The sequence below is a fragment of the Rhinolophus ferrumequinum genome, chromosome 15 (genome assembly GCF_004115265.2).
Source record: "Rhinolophus ferrumequinum isolate MPI-CBG mRhiFer1 chromosome 15, mRhiFer1_v1.p, whole genome shotgun sequence".
NCBI classification, from domain to species: Eukaryota; Metazoa; Chordata; class Mammalia; order Chiroptera; family Rhinolophidae; genus Rhinolophus; species Rhinolophus ferrumequinum.
The window spans coordinates 44,143,958-44,160,545 of record NC_046298.1 but is presented as its reverse complement, the minus strand read 5'-3'; the positions used below and the strand labels follow the sequence as shown (position 1 = coordinate 44,160,545).

General features: G+C 54.2%; 2 protein-coding genes across 4 annotated transcripts in view; one reads left to right on the top strand and one right to left on the bottom strand.

The window, feature by feature from the left end:
- Positions 1-423: 423 nt before the first annotated feature.
- The window catches only part of FUT2 (fucosyltransferase 2), a 30,743-nt gene continuing 14,578 nt past the window's right edge, over positions 424-16,588 (bottom strand). For 2 of the 3 annotated variants that reach the window (XM_033129012.1, XM_033129013.1), the window contains exons 3-5: positions 16,476-16,527; positions 7,542-7,652; positions 424-4,002 (exon numbers count right to left, since the gene is read on the bottom strand). In XM_033129012.1, the coding sequence (XP_032984903.1) occupies positions 2,978-4,002; positions 7,542-7,652; positions 16,476-16,485 (1,146 nt within the window). In that variant the 5' untranslated portion in view covers positions 16,486-16,527 and the 3' untranslated portion in view covers positions 424-2,977. The remainder of the gene's footprint in view (positions 4,003-7,541; positions 7,653-16,475; positions 16,528-16,588) is intronic. The other variant, XM_033129014.1, reaches the window with a different exon arrangement.
- NTN5 (netrin 5) lies at positions 9,938-15,644 on the top strand. The gene is made up of 6 exons (XM_033129010.1): positions 9,938-10,568; positions 13,483-13,671; positions 13,835-13,984; positions 14,387-14,440; positions 14,650-14,730; positions 15,259-15,644. The coding sequence occupies exons 1-6, from the start codon at positions 9,938-9,940 to the stop codon at positions 15,636-15,638; spliced, it is 1,485 nt and encodes a 494-aa protein (XP_032984901.1). The 3' UTR covers positions 15,639-15,644.

The window sequence follows — 16,588 nt, the reverse complement described above, 5'->3', positions numbered from 1 at the left end:
GTGACAGGGACAGATGATAGAGGAGGAAAACAAGTTCAGATTCAGGGTATATTTTGCATGTAAAGCTGACAGAACTTGCTGGTGGATGGAATGTGCAGGAAAGAATCAACAGTACTTCGGCTTTTGGTCGAAGTAAATGGATAGTGGGCTGGAGATGGACAGGGGAAGATTTGAAGGATTGAAATTAAGGGAAGATGTTGCCACAGCCATCTTTGAAAACTACAACCAGCCTTGACATTGTTTTAATTTAGAAGCATGTAAAATGTGTCCCTAAATACATTTTAAAATGTACATTTAAAAAAAGAGAGAGAATGCTAAATTAATAAAATTAACATATGATTTATTTATTTATTTATTTATTTATTTAAATAGCAAAACCTGGTCCAGTGACATCCATTCAATCTGTATAAAATAAGACTGGAACTTGGAAAGGGGATTCCTTAAATAAAGTTATGGAGGCAGAGACCTATTAGCCTAGTTAGTACTGGGGCACCCCCTTCCATACCAAAAGAAAGGGGCCCCAACAGAACCACGGAGAGGGACTGTACAGACATGTGAGGTAGTCATTAGGGGTGTGCATAAATACTCTGGGGCATGTGGACAGGTGCTCTTGATGCCCCTCTTTGAAAATGGGTGTGACCACATGACTTGCTTCAGTCACTGCAACGTGAGTGGCAAACCTTTTTGTCCTATGCACCCATTTTTGGAGCATCTTCCCAATCCTTACATTCTTCTCTTGGAACCAACTCCCTTACAAACATGGCAGCCATGTGTGATTCGGGTGAACCTTCACCGTGGCCTTAGGTAATGGGCGCATGGTGAATGCTTGACTCAAACATCAACCTAATTAAAGCAATCAGGTTGACTCAGCAATGTGAAATTGTGGCAGAGAGACACTGGGAATCTCTGTTGGGCCCTTGAAATAAGACTTCTCACTACTTCCATAATTACCTCCTTGGCCCACCATCATTACTTGCTGGGAATGTTCCAGTAGCCTTCTCATTGGTACCTCTGTCTCACTTTGCCCCTACAGCCCTTTCTCCACATAGCAGCTGGGTGTGTCCACACAACAGATCAGATCATATCACTCTGATGGTTTCCCATTGGTCCTAGATTAAAACCCAAAATCCTCGTCGTGGTCCACAGGGCCTCTCATGGTCTGCCCTTGCGAACTTCTCCACACACATCTGGCTTCACAACTAACTTCTCCAACCACACTGGCCTCATTTCACTGTCATGTATAATGCGACTACCCCTTGCCACAGGACCTTTGTCCATGAGATCTCAAGTCAGGTGGGAAAATTCATGTTGGCCTAGTTCATGCCAAAGTCATGAAAATGTTTGCAAATACAGAGAATAGTTTATTCAGTTTGTTCCCATTATCTATGGCTGCATAATAGACTACCCCAAAACTTAGTGGCATAAAACAATCACATTATTATGCTCATAGAATCTGAATCAGAAATTCAGATATAGCTTGTCTCTGCAACATATTGTCAGGAGCCTCGACTGGATCACGCTAAAATCTAAATGACAGGTTGACTTGTGAAATCATCTGGAGGCTTCTTCACTCACATGTCTGATGCTTGGGCTGGGATGACTTGACGTTTGCCTCAGCTAAGACTTAACTGGAGCACCTACATGTGGCCCGTCAGTGGGGCTGGGCTTCTTCACAGCACGGTGGCTTCAGGTAGTGGGACTTCTTACATGATGCTGAGTGAGGGCTCCAAGAGTGAGTGTTCCAGCAAACAAGTTGAAAGCTGTGCTGTGAAGAAGACCAGACTATCGTGCAGGAGAGGCCACATAGAGGAGATGGAGATGCTCTAAGTGAGCTCCATATAAATTCAGCTGCACGAGACTTCAGCCAACATTGCGTGGAGCAGAGAACCACCCAATCGGCTCACAGGATTGTGGGAAATAAAAAATTGCTGTCGTTTTAAGCCACTATGTTTAAGCCACTGAGCAGCACTGAAAGCTAACCTTTTGGTTAGGTTCACCAGCACAAACATTTACTGGAAGAATGAATGGACTCACCTCAAGTTCATCGAGCCATGCTGGTCTCTGAGTTCTCAACAATTATCATCTGAGGCCTTAGGAAGCCAGGGCTGCTGATGTGGGGCGTATGGTCTTGGATGAACACCAGTTGCTAGCCATTATGGTGTTCTTGTGAAAACAAAAACAGGTCCCTTGTCTGGGTGGACTAACCAGGGAAAAAAAGCTCTCTGGGTGGCCATGGTCCCAAGGACACATGGCTTGGAGAGTAGACCATGGGCTCTATTTAAGCCTCATTTGCCTCCTTGGTCTCTATGTAGTAAACAACCTGCTTCCCTGATTTGTACTCTGTAGCCATTCCTCCTTCCTTGGTAAGTTCTCCCCAATTTTCTTTCTGCAAGCTGCCATGTCCTTCAGAGGAAACTGATCAACTCCCCAGCTGCAAGGGGCAAAGATTTATTATTGATCTGAACTGAGCTAAGGCAATCCCAGGTCTCATTCATCTTGCCTTGTAACAGGTCACGTGGATGTGAGACACACTTCTGGGAAGTTGCTGGAGGGCTATGGAAGGTTTCCCTCACTCTTCAAAAGGAACCTAACATAAAAATGAACCTCTTTTCGCTGCCTTGAGAAGAGGTTGTCTGCATGTGACACCTGGATATGTGGCAGCCCTCTTGGGGCCATGAGGGAGCCCGTCTAAGAGGAGATAATGGCAGCTCAACAAGATGGATGGAACTGGGATCAGTGATGACATTGTTGAGCTGCTGAGTTAACTATCCCTGGAGATGTGCCACCTCTGGTCTTGCGAGAGATACACGAATATGTTAATTAGACAAGTTAGTTGGGACCTCTGTTACTTTCTGCCTGAAGCATTCTAATGGGAGAAGGAAGGTTCCTAGTACATGTAACAATGTGCTCCTTATGCTTTGGGACAGATCTTAGGGGAGCCAGAAAAAGAGAAGGCGGTGCCGGGGGCGGGCTAATGTCAGTGCTTGAGTAGTGGGGACAGGTCAGCATTGATTCCAATCCACTCCGGCAGAAAGGTTGCCTCTGGCTTAAAGACTTTGAGGAAGGGAGAGTCTGGGAGGGTATAATTGGCCAGGTAGATGGTCTCTCCACCCGCAAGGTAGGCAGCCCAGATCCCAAACGTCCCAATGGTCATGACGGTGTGGTTACACTGCATGAGCAACGCAAAGTCTTTGGCAGGTGAGTTCTCATTGCCGTTGCCAGCAAACACCACATCACCACGGGAGGTGTCTATGTTCTCCCAACACCAGGCCATACCGTTGCTGGAGACCACAAAGATGGGGGAGGTGTAGCGAGCCCGGAACCAGTCCAAGGCCTGCTTTAGGTATTGCCGGTCGGCCACCACACCGCGCCAAATTTTGGGCATGATGTGGACATAGTCCCCCCGGCGCACGTGGACCCCCACGAAGGTGCCCGGCCGTCTACCCTTCACCTGCAGACCCCGCAGAAAATTCTGGGCCTCCTCCCGCACGTGGTTGTGTGGGGTGAACTCCTGGAGGATCTCGTCGCGGAGGTGGTGGTAGAAGGTCCAGGAGCAGGGGTAGCCGGTGAAGCGCACGTACTTCCCCGAGATGTGGCGGTACCGCTCCTCCATCCAATCGTTCAGGCGGTAATTCTGCCACGCGATCCTTCGGGCTGTGGCGCGGTGCAGGACGGGCAGGGTGATTCTGAAGATGGGGGCCAGCATGCGGTGCATCTGGGCCGGGATGAAGGCCGGCCGCCCGTTCACCTTGGCCAGCGCGTACAGGGTGGCGTACTGGCCCATCTGGTTCCCCAGGCGGCCCACTGCGTCGATCGTCCACATGCCCCTGGACAGGTAACCGGTGGCGTTCTCCGCCATCGCTGATTCCAGCGTCTGGACCTCCCACATACGCTGAATCTTTGCTACCCGCTGCTGAAGGTGAAATATGGTGGAAGCCGTGAAGACGAAGAGGATGAAGCGGGCCATGGGGAAGAACAGAGGCTCCCGAGTGCTGAGCATGGCTGTCAGGGGAGGGAGAGCAGGGGGTGTGAGCGCGAGGGTGGAGGCCGCGCAGCTGTGTGTGCAGACATCCTTGCGTGTGCGCGTAAATGAGTGAATACTCGGGGACGTCTTTACCTGCATGCAGCTTTGTCTTTAGAGCGTGTGGTATGTGGGTGTGTTTACATGGGGTTCATACTGCATGTTTACACTGTGTGTGTACACACGGTATGTGCACTGCATGCGTATACGTGGTGTGTATGTTTATGTACATATAGTGTGTGTGAAATCGTGTGCATACAAATGGGCTGTGTACATTGGATTGTATGGGTGTGCATGTATTGTGCATAGATTCTATCATGGTGAGAAAGCAACACATTCAGTAGAAACTGTCCTTCCAATTGTGAGTTTTGATCATTTCCCGGGCTAGCGGTATGCGGTGGGGACACTCAAGACGCTGGGCAGCGGCAGTGAGACGACTGCCCAATTAACAGGCGAATGTAAGTGTTCTGAGCAGTTTCAGGTCGTTGGCGCTCAGCGAGGATGTTCCGTAGGTTAGGGGTATTAAATGCGTTCTTGAGATACGATATTTTGAATTTTATCAGGACGGAACCCCCATCATAAGTCGAGGAGCACTGTACAACAAATGCCTTGTTCACTGCTTCAGTTTCCAAAAAGTGAGTTAAATATGCCCTTGGGTCTCTCTTCTCACTGGTCTGGTGACAACTCTGTCCCAATCCTTATCACACTGCCTGCCCAGCTCAGGTTCTGCCTGAGATCCTACGTGGAGGAGGACTCAGCCTCTTGCCAGTTCTCCGGCCCAGCCAGAGCTGAACGGGTACTGGAACCTGGGCTACTGGGGAGGAGAAACCAGCTCAGGACACAGGTACCACCACCCAGGGCCACCTCCACGGTGTGTGGCCCGTGCACTCGCATAGGCCCTGTACTCAAAAGAGCCCTGTGTTTGGTTTAATGCTCTGATCCCCTTGTCTAGAAATTCCCCATACATTTGAACAAGGCTCCTCACGTTTTCATTTTGTACTGGGCTCTGCAAATCAGGAAGCCAGACCTGTTGCCACCCTCTGTCCTTGAGTCTCAAGAGCTCCCTCTCCTGGTTTTTCATCATCCTAAACAACTGAAAAGCCACAGAAAGGAATGAATCAAAGCTGACGCTACTGTGGTTCCTGCCACATACCGGGCACTGGTCCCAGGGATTACTACCCTGGGTCACAATTCCTTATCGGCCATTTTCCTAAGATTAGTGGCAAACCCCAATCTGAATTGAACTCATTTGGGGACAAAATATGACCTGAACCAATGTGTGGCTATTTTTAGACTTTACTTATCTTACCGGGAAGTCCGTGTGTTCTGCGGCAGAAATAATAACATTTGATAGTGATGCTCAGACCCCACCAGGATTGCTACGTAACGTACTGTCTGTGCACCGCACGGCAGCGCCAAAACACAGGTTTTCAAATACGTCTGATCCAAAGAGTTTTAGATATGAGATTACAGGTCTGTCTTCGCTCATTTAGTCCTCATGATCTCCTACAAGGAAGGTATATTTTTATACCCATTTAACAGATGAGGAAACTAAGGCACAGAGAGGTTAAGCAACTTGCTTTCAGTCACACAGCTGAGAACGAAGTGGAGCCTGGATCTGAATGCAGGTAGTATCATTCAGGAATCCGTGCTCTCAATTACCGTCCAGATTTTTCACGTATGTACTGAGTTGCAAGCACTCAGCTGCACACTGTCCGTCCAGTTACATGCGGGGTTTGACCTGCCCTGCCTCGTGGGGCCTCTGATATTTCTGAGTCACCAAGACAGGGATAAAAGAGCTCTGGAAGTCCAGAGCTGTGGGTCCCACCCTGTTGAGCCCACTTCAGAGCTGTGCCTTGGGAGGCCCTCTCTTCTCCCTCGGGCACTGTAAGGGTAAAGGTGCCCAATACTTGGGGACACCCTCCCCCACTCAACTTGGGGAATTGTTTCCTCTTAGCTCTGACTTCTTATATCCCTCCCCCTCCCCAGGCACGTTCAGGAGTGCTAATCGCCTCCAGCAGCTCAGGCTGTTAAAAACAAAAGGGAAGAATAGCTTCCCTCCAGGTAACATTAGCTTAAGATACTTCTTGTCCCCGGGTGAGGAGGAAAAGCAAGTGAGACCTAAGCCTTCTTCCTGAACTTTCTCTGGCAACAAAACCAGCCTATTCTAATATATGGTGATAGAAAGAGAACTGACTCTGGGTGGTGAACACACAAGGTGAGATGTAGACAATGTATTACAGAATTGTACACCTGAAATCTATGTAACTTTACTAACAATTGTCACCCCAATAAACTTTAATTTAAAAGAAAACAACAAAAACCCAGCCTACGTACCACCGTTGTCTCTGCCTGGGTCGTGCCTGCCCTGATGCCTGCAAGGCTTGCCCTCCTCCCTCAGGTCACAGCCCAAATGTCCCCTGAGGACCCCCATCCCCTACTTGCTTTTGCTCCAAAGCACTTGTCACCTTCCACCATGTTCTAGAATGTAATTACTTAGGTATTACTTTTCTGTAGTGATCTCTCCTTGCTCTAGATTGTGAGCCTGACAAGAACGGGATTTTTGTGCGTGTTTCATGTATGTTCACGTGTGTTCAGCAGTGTTTGACACACAGGGGGTACTTGTTGAATGGATGAATACAGTGAATACTGCAATACTAACATACATTACCCTGTCACTCCCACTGTTCGCCCCTCTGATTTGGGGGTGTCTCTGCCCCCAATCCCTTTCTCTTGCAGCTTACATTGAAATCCGATGTTCCTGTCCTGTCTCCCGCCAGGGCTGGCCCTTCCACTGTGGCATGTGAGGGTCACCTGGATTGCTTGACTGTGCCCCGCCCAGGGCAGGCTGCAGACAGTGGGTCCGCAAATCCCTATTTGGGTCGGGCCCATGCTGTGCCACAGTCAATGCCGGGAGGCCACAGCAGCAAATAAAGTGCCCCATCCTCCCAGGCCCTTGCTTTTCTCAGCAGGAAGTGACGGAAAACGTTTTTTCTAGTCAGAACCTTTCGGTATGTAACAGAGTTTACAGAAACATCATCTGGGAATTTCACAACTGAAGCATTGAGGCCTCGCAGGAAACTGGCCGTGGGAGGCTGGCTTTGAGCTCTGTCCCACTTGGGGTCCCCACTTGGGGTCCCCGCTTTCTCCCTCTGGCCACTAGAACCACTGAGGCCTGAGGCGTTCTCATCTCACCTCAGTCCCCAGCATCTTAGAAAGCAGCTCGTCTTTGGGTATTCCGGTGGCTGGTCTGATTCTTCCAAGAGTACTGATATTCAGGGCTTGAAAGCAACTGATTTTAACACTCAGTTAACCCATAGCTGACAGAAGTTTCCAGAGGGGAGGAGGGCTGGTTTGGGGTTACCCAGCCAGGGGCCAAGGTCCCACCTCGGTGTGAGTGGCCTTGACAGCCACCGCGTGGTAGGGCTGAGCCGTGCCCATCATCCCAGGGGGTAAGTGTGAGTGCTGTGGGGACCCCAGACCCGCAAGCCCATCTGGCCGCTGTCCCTTCCAGTCCTACCTGTCTTGTGCCTCCTTGGCCAGCCTGCTCCAGGTTGTCTGGCTTCAGGTTCTCTGGGGATGACAGCACTCAGGTCCCACACAGTCCTGGGGGTTTGGCAGGCAGGGGTCCCTGCGGGAAGAAGGTGGCTATGGTTGGCGAGGGGATTGGGCGGGGATGGGGGGGCGGGGGTGGTGTTGGATTCTGCCAGCTCTGCTCTGAGCTCCCGCCCAGAACCTCCACTAGCCTGGGGCCTGAGAACAGCCACTCAACACTCACTCCGGAGAGCCCACACCAGCCGCCAGACTCCTGCAGGAGGGAAGAACACGTGAGGAACTAACTGCAGAGGACGCTCACATCTTGGGTGCAGGTTTGGCCAATGTCAGGAGTGAAGGGCAGGGTGCTTGCAAAAAAATCAGGGGAAAAGGAGCATGGGTCCCAGGTGGACCCCCACATTGCTCAGGCATCGGGGCCTGACTATGGATCTGGTGGGAGCACGGCTAGACTCTGTTCCTTAAAGGGGCTGGGGGTGGGCTGCTGCTCCCAGAAGGGGTAGAGGCTGGGGACCGGACATCTGGGTTCCCCAGTGGGCAGGGGCTGGCTTCTGGATCCCCCAGGAGTACTGGGGGACTCACAGTCTTGTTGCCCAAGGTGCTAAGGGCCAGAAGGTGGTAATGCCTGAGCCACCCATGCAAGAGAAGAGAGGTGGGAGATGGGGCTAGGTCCTTAACAAGGCTGATACCGAGCGTCTCTGGGCAAATGCCGGCCTCCTGAGCGCAAAATGGCGCCAGGCTCCTCGGCAGGGGAGGAGGGCGCTACCCGTCCTCGGGGCAAGGGGAGGCGGTCTCTCCACATGGCAACAGCAGTGGGGACACGGGGGGCTGGGAAATCAGGCTGGGAGAGGATGTGACCCACCTGCACCCCCAGGTGCCTCACAGACTCCTAGTCCGGTCCAGAGTCAGAGCCAGGGGACTGGGCAGTGGGGCCCAGAAAAGCTCTGAGGCCCCCAGACCTGAGTGAGTTCTTCACTAGGGGCTGGCAGCCCTGGGAGGGGAAAGCGGTGGGCAGGGGTGGGGTGGTGGTGGGGGGTGCATTTCAGCAAGTCCTTCTTAGTTTCTGCCATCCTGGGGGTCTGGACTTCTGGCCCCCTCAGACATCCCGGCCTCTGGCCCTGCACTGTTCTGCCTCTTTCTCTCCTCCCTTAGCACCCGCCACCCCCATCATCTGTTCCCCCATCTCCGGGGACCTTAAGGTAGGGAGAATGTAGGGGCTCGGATCCTGGACCCTGAGGCCTAGCATAGCGGGCGGAGGTCTGAGATTATCAGAGAGTCCTCAGAAATCCAAGCACAGTGTTGTCCCACCTAGAGACCTAAGGGGAACCCAGGTCTGTGCTTTCCTGACCCCACATGGCTTCTACACTCATTCCCTAGCCCCAGAGGGACCCAAGCTTCCAGGCTGGGGCGTCCTGGTCCTGTTCCTTAGCACGGTTCTCTGGGCTTTGCACCTGGGTGGGAAAGGGTTAAGGGTGGTGGAGGCTGGGGGTGGGTGGTAGGGAGGCCAGGTGGTTTGGCCATAATCCCCTCCGTGCCCTGGGTGTGGAGAACAAGGTTAGGGCCCCACGTGGGAAAAGGCCTCTGCTCTGATCCCTGTGGGCCGGGGCCTGGCCTCCCGCTTCTGATTGCCTGTCGGACACCCCTGCCCCTCCCCTCCTTCCCTTCCCACCGGCCTGCTGGGCTGTCTTTTCTTCCCTGTGGGGTGCCTCTGAGCCCGCCCACCTGCCCGTCTGTCTGTCTGGGCCCCCAGGCTCCCTGGGGCCCTGATCTCCCCTACTCCCTGTGGACTCCCCTACTCACTGTCTGTCTGGGCCTCCTGGCCTCCCTTGGTGTCCGTCTTCTCTCTTCGTGGCTCTTTCTCTGCGCCTGCCCCTTTCCCTAAGCTTGCATCTCCTTTCCCTCTGTCTGTCTCTGCTGGCTGTGCCTCTGTCCCTTTCTCTACTCTTTTGTCTCTGAGCTTCGTCCATTTCTAAATCCCCCTCTCCTACCCAGCCCTGACCTCACTCCCCCTGGGGCCCTCCCTCAGTTTCCTCATCTGCCCCTTTGCCCTCTCCCCAGGGCCCCTGCACCTCGACACTGACAGATCGCTCTGGGGTGTTAAGCTACAGATTAGTTCAGGCAAAATTCTCAATTTTGCTTGCGTTCTTTCCCCTTTGGGTTGTGTAAACAGTAATTCTCCCCAGATGGAACTATTTTCCTCGCTTAGAAGCCATGGGGAGGGGGCTTGGGCTGGGCTGGGGGTGGAATGCTGGTGTCCTCAGGGGGCCTGACTGAGCATGGTGGACACTGACACTTGAGGGCAGCCTGAGGCTCTCAGCCTGGCCACTCCTCTCCTCTCTCTAGGTACTTGCCCCTGCTGGGACTATGCCCCTGACCTTCACCTTCTTGTTCCTCCTGAGCCAGGCCACCTCGGACCCATGCTACCATCCAGGGGGCCGCGCCCGCTTCTGCCTCCCACCAGTGACCCAGTTGGCTGGCATGGCGGCCTCCTGTCCCCAGGCCTGTGCCTTCTCTGCGGGGGCCGAGGTCGGCTCCCGGGCCACCTGTAATGGCAGTCTGACTCTGGCTCTGGATGGCCCCTTCCTCCTGACTTCAGTCAGCCTGCGCTTCTGCACTCCAGGACCCCCAGCCCTGGTCCTGTCGGCCGCCTGGGCTACTGGAGGTCCCTGGAGATCGCTGTGGCGCAGACCTGCCTGGCCTGGGGCCCTGGGGGGCCCAGAAAAGGTGACCTTCCGTGCCCCACCTGGTTCTAAGGCCAGTGTGGTAGCCAGTCACCTCCGTGTGGAGTTCGGAGGCCAGGCAGGGCTGGCAGCAGCTGGAGTGAGAGGCCGCTGCCAGTGCCATGGCCATGCTGCCCGCTGTGCTGCCCGTGCCCGGCCCCCCCGCTGTCGCTGCCGTCACCACACCACCGGCCCCGGGTGCGAGAGCTGCCGCCCATCCCACCGCGACTGGCCCTGGCGACCCGCCACACCCTGGCACCCCCACCCTTGCCTGCGTGAGTCTTGGGCCCTGCTCTCCCACCCTCACCCACTACCAGGCCCCAGGACTCTCCAGAAGTGGTCCCTTGTCCCTAAGCAGCTCTCCCTCCCCAGAGCTGCTAGCTCCTTGCTTTTCCCCTCACTGCTCTCCAGCCAGGTCCCCTCTTCACCTCGCCTGTCAGCACCCCCACCTGCCTGCCCTGCATCTCTGCTACCTCAGACTTCCAGCCCCCATTAGGGGGCCCCAGTATCTCCCCAACACTCGTTCACAATGATGATGATATGAATAACATTTCCTGAGCACCCAGCCCAGGGCCTGGTTTGTTGTAGGTGCTCTGGTAATATTTACTGAATGGTTGTAGGGAATGGGACAGCTGGACCTTTCCTAACTCATCCAATCAACCACATGGGGGTATTCATTAAATACATACATATCGATCACCTGCTATGTGCCAGGCAGGTACTGTCATGAGGCCCATCTTACAGATGAGGAAACTGAGGCTAGAGTTGGGAAGTCCCTTGCACAAGGACACACAGCCAGTAAGTAAGTGGCATGGCCAGAAGCTGAGCTTGGGGGTCTTGGCTTGTCCCTGCCAAGCTCCTGTCAGGTGCTGTCACACTAGATGCTCTAGGACAGCAGACAGGAGTCAGACTGCCTGGGTTCAAATTCTACCTCCTCTGTTTATTGGCTGAGTGATACCAGGCAAGGTCTAACTTCTCTGTGCCTCTATTTCCTCATCCGTAAAGTGGGGGTAGTAACAGTACTTCCTTTATAAGTGGCAGTGAAAATTCAGTGAGTTAATAATATACATCAAGTCCTTAGAATAAAGCTTCAAATGGTACCTGGCACGAAGGAAGAGCTTCCTGAGAGTCTGCCAGTGTTACCATTACCCAGATGAGGAAGGGAAGGCTTGAGCGGACAGTCGCTTGCTCTAAGTCTCACTGCCAGCAAGGGGCAGCACTGGGACTGAACTGGGGGGGAGACAGGCCTTCCTAGAAGCTGGGTCATCCCCCAGGCCATCCAGCTAGACCAGCGCTCTCCAGGTCCCACTCAGTGCTCTTTCCCCTCCACAGTGCTCCCAGACTGGAGCTTCCAGAGTCTGGGCCCTCCTCCCACCTCCAGCCTACTGCCCTTGCTAGAGGATCTGAGTGTGTTACCAGGCCCTGGGCAGTAACACCACTCCACCGACTGACACACACACACACACACACACACACACACACACACCACCAGGCCCTGGGAGTCCCTGGACCTCTGTCTCTCTCCACCTCCCACATTCTTTGCTCCGTCCCCCTCTATTTCTTCCTGCAATGTCATGTGGTCTAACTTACAGACCATCTGGTTGTTCTGGGTTCCCACTCTATCCTCATCCCCACTGGGTTCTTCCTTGATCCCCCCGCGCCCGCCCCCTCAGGGCCTCTGTTCATTTGGTCCATTCCTACAAGCCAGAGCTGACGCCCCCTTGGCGGAGTGAAGGAGGGGAGACTCCTGTGGCCTGGGGGTACAGCAGGACTCATCCCAGGTTTGGACAGGGCCTGGGAGCTGGGGAGGCTAACCCTCTGAGGATCACCACCGCCCCCCAGGCTGAGCAGGGCACTGCCCTCTGAATCTGGGTAGGAGATCAACAGTGTTGTGATGAAGAAGGGTCTGGGCGGGTAAGGTGAGACTAACTCCTGTGGCAAGGCTGTGGGCTTTACAAACATGGTGGTCTGAACCCCTTCCCCATCCAAGTTTTCCAGAGGGAAGTGAGGCCACATGACCACTCTCAGGTCAGAAAGAATCCAAAGCCCACTGATCACCCACTGATAAACTTAATAGTGTTGCCACCTCTAATTGAGATCCCCACCAGACAGGTAGGAAACCCAGGCTCAGAAAGGCAGAGCCATTTTCCCACGGACACACTGCTGCCGCAGATCCCTGACCTTCGCACTACTCCTTTGGGCCCTTGACCTCTCAGAGTCCCAAACTCCTCACATCTCTCCAAAGAGTGATCCATGAACCCCCGGAATCAGCCCCTCACTCTGGGATGCTTGCTAAAACACACATCCCCGGGCCCAGCAGAAGCCCTGGGGGTGGGCCCTGGAACTGGTGTTGTTCCTTTTAAAAACCGCTCTGGTACTTCTGGGAAGTATAATAGTAGGGTGTGAGAGCCACTGCCTTAGAACGCCTGATCAATGCTCCCAGGGAAATGCACAGAATCCTGTGGGCTGTGTGAGAAGCACTGGAGGGTAGCTGCTACGAGCATGGACTCTGGACCTGTAAGAAATTGGGTTCCCATCGTGCCTCTGACTACCCCTTAGCTGTGTTACCTTGAGCTGGTGACTTCACTTCTCTGTGCCTCAGTTTTTGTGTATGTAAAATGGGGATGATGATAGCACCAGCCTCACAGAGCTGCTGTGAGAATGCAACATGCCAGCCACTCAACACCTGGCACCTGGTACATGGAAGCTCTAAACGGGCAGGTACGTGCTCTGTGTCCGGCCCTGGATTAAGCACTTTATGTCTATTAGGTTTCATTTAAACCTCATGACGTAGACATTATAAATGTCATTTTACAGCAAAGGAAGCTGAGCTACAAAAAGAAGTCACGTGCCCAAGGAACACAGTGGAACATGAACACCCGGCGTCTGACTCCATAGCCCACACCCATAGCTGCTGCTCTTCTTTAAGCCACCCACCACCCTCCCCACCCCGGTTTCACACAATCAGGAGGTTCATCAGTCCCCTCGGGCTTACCCTGCTCCAGTCCAGTGCCCCCATTTTAAAGATGAGAATGAAGAGATTCTGGGACCCAGGCTTAAACAGGGACCCCCAGGCAGTCTCTTTTACTCTGTACTCACACTCTATTTCCTGAGGGCAGTGGGGGGAAAACCGAGGACAGGGAACAGAAAGCCCTGGTCTGATGTGCCCTGGCTCCATCTTGCTCCTAGCCTGCTCCTGCAACCAGCACGCCCGACGCTGCAGGTTTAACTCCGAGCTGTTCAGGTTGTCAGGCGGCCGCAGTGGGGGTGTTTGTGAGCGGTGCCGCCACCACACAGCTGGGCGGCACTGCCACTACTGCCAGCCAGGGTTCTGGAGGGACCCCAGCCAGCCTATTACTAGCCGCAAGGCCTGCAGGGGTGAGTGCAATCTGAAGCCCAGCCTCGGGGGTGGGGGTGGCGGGGGTGGGGGTTGGGAAGGAGCCAGGACCAAACTCCTGGGTCTGAGGTAGGAGGGGCTGGGGAATTGGGAGGGAGCATCTAGGGCACAGACACCCACATCCGAGATCCTGTCTTCATGTAGCCTGCCAGTGCCACCCTATTGGGGCAACGGGAGGCACCTGTAACCAGACCAGTGGGCAGTGCTCCTGCAAGTTAGGGGTCACTGGCCTGACATGCAACCGCTGTGGTCCTGGCTACCAGCAGAGCCGCTCCCCCAGGATGCCCTGCCAGCGTGAGTCCTGAGGGGCCACAAGTCCTGAGTTGGGGGTGTGGGGGGAACATCCCAGATCTCCAGTGGACAAGCATGGTGAGGGCTGGGTCCCTGGGGGATGGGAGCTAGAAGCTGGAGGCTAAACTCTGCGTCCTTGGGGAAGTAGGAACTGTAATTCCAGTCTCTTCAGTCTCTGGGAAGAAGCTGGAAGCCTGGACTCCTGGGTCTGAGGAAGGAGGGAGCTTGGGCTATAGATTCCTGGGTCTGAAGGAAGAAGGGGCTAGAGAACAGGACTCCAGGTCCTGGGAGAAGGGCAAAAAGTGTTTGCCCTCTTGGATCTTAAGGAAATAGATGGATATTTGGAATCCTTGTGTGTATGAGGCGGGCAGGGACTAAGGTTAAATTTCTCCTTTGGTTTCTCAGGAATCCCAGAGGCAACAACCACCCTTGCTACGACCCCAAGTGCTTACAGCTCTGGTAAGACAGGCTAGTGTGGAGATCCCCGGCAGCAAGAGGGATCAGGGATGGGCTGATTGCCGCCCCACCCTGTGGGGATACAGGGGTGGCCCACTGAACCCAGTCCCAGGGTTCGGGCACCCCAGCTGTCCATCAAGATGGAATGCGGGGGTGGGCAGGGGCAGAACGCTGCCTCAGGAGCCCACTGCAGACAGCCTGACCCTCCCCAGACCCTCAGTGTCACAACTACTGCAATATCTCGGACACCAGGGTACATATGAGCCTTCGGAGGTACTGCCAGCAGGACTATGGTGAGTGCTGGGGAGAAAAAGGGCCGGTGGCTGCATACCTGCTCTGATCACTGTCTCCACACCACCCCATTCTCTGGCCTTCATTTTCTCTTCTTAAATGGGAAGGGGTGTTAGATTCTAAAGGGTCCTTCCTGATCTCGGATCTAATAGGACCGAAGACAAATGGGTGGAAAGGGCAGTGGAGAGGGGGTGTTCCCTGCCCTGGCATGTCTCCTCTTTCCCTATGTTCTTGGCCTTGCCAGAGTTTACTATCTCCTTTAGCCTGACATGTCTGAGGGAGGAAGCTGGCCTCCTGGGGATGGAAGGAGAAAGGGGAACGGGTTGAATGGAACAGACGTTTGCCCTGTCTTGCCTACCTCAGACCCTCCCTGCCTCCCTTCAAGATCCCAAGTCTGAGCCTCCGCCCCATTCCCACAGACTTGATCCCAGAAGCCCACCCTCAGGTCCCAGGCCCCTCCCCATCAGGATTGACCCAGGGGACCCTGGAGGCTCTTCAGCACCCAGGCCTGACATCTCCCTTTCCCGCAGTTCTCCGTGCGCAGGTGCTGGCATCTGAGGTGGTGGGCCCGGCGTGGAAGCGGCTGGCCTTGCGCGTGCTGGCCGTGTACAAGCAGCGAGCGCCGCCCGTGCGCCGCGGCGGCCAGGAGGCCTGGGTGCCGGGCGCCGACCTGGCCTGCGGCTGCCTGCGCCTGCAGCCCGGCACCGACTACTTGCTGCTGGGCAGCGCGGCTGGCGACCCCGACCCCGCTCGCCTAGTCCTCGACCGCCACGGCCTCGCGCTGCCCTGGAGGCCGCGCTGGGCCCGGCCTCTGCGGCGGCTGCAGCAGCAGGAACACTCCGGGGGCTGCGACAGCCTGCGGCCTCCAGCCCGAGCCTCACGCCTGAGGACTAGAACCACAGCTGAGTAGCCTCAAAAGCCAACCAAGGCGCTTGGAAGAGACCATGAGGGAAACCTTTTACCTGGACGGCGCCTCCCTTAGTGAGCCAATCAGACGTCGCGGAGCGTCTGACATCACTAGCACGCGCCAGCACCGGGAAGGCACGAGGGCTGTCTAACCAAAGGCGGTCAGCTGCAAGCAGGACATTTAGTCTCGGGCTAGGACATTTGGCCTGGGACCTATGCAGCTCTCAATAAAATCTTCTCAATAAAATCTTAAATCTTAAGGAATTTCCCGCCTTTTCCAGTTATCATCCCCAACCATTGGCTTCTAGCCAATCATCAGGCAACACAATCTGATCAGCACTTACTGACGTCATGTCATCTCTTTCATTGGATTGGCTATTTTGTCAGGGAGTAGTAGCCATACTTGGGCTCCACAGATTGACTCAAGACCTTGATTTGCACCTCAGAGACCCACCCGGCACAGATCAGGGGTCTGTAGCCCTCCATTAGTCAGGTTAGGCTAATTCTGTTAGCTTGACACAATGAAAGTTAATTTCTTGCTCATATACATGTCCTGTGCAAGGTCAGCAAGGGGCAATTTTCCATAGAGTCATTGAAGGACAAAGGCGGAGAGGAATCTACCATCTTGTCACTGCACCAACTGCAACCTATGGCATCCTTGATTACTGTGACGGGGGTGGGGGGAGGGAGGGAGAGAGAGAGAGAGAGAGAGAGAGAGAGAGAGAGAGAGAGAGAGAGAGAGAGAGAGAGAAACTAAATGGTCCCACACAAGAGATAAACGCTTTGGACCAGGAATGACTCCAGCCCATCCCTTCACAGCTCATTGGTCAAGATTGCTCACATGGTTCCATCTAATTGCATGAAGGTGGGGAAGTAGAACCCCCTTATATGCTCTGAAAGAGAGAAGAACCAGTGTATTAGTTTTCTATTGCTGTCATAATAAATTATCACACT

Excerpts from the sequence above, each read along its gene's own strand:
- NTN5 (XM_033129010.1), top strand. The coding sequence starts at position 9,938 with ATGCCCCTGACCTTCACCTTCTTGTTCCTCCTGAGCCAGGCCACCTCG. Across the intron at positions 13,672-13,834 it reads TAGCCGCAAGGCCTGCAGGG|CCTGCCAGTGCCACCCTATT; the intron begins GTGAGTGCAATC and ends GTCTTCATGTAG. Across the intron at positions 13,985-14,386 it reads CCCCAGGATGCCCTGCCAGC|GAATCCCAGAGGCAACAACC; the intron begins GTGAGTCCTGAG and ends TTGGTTTCTCAG.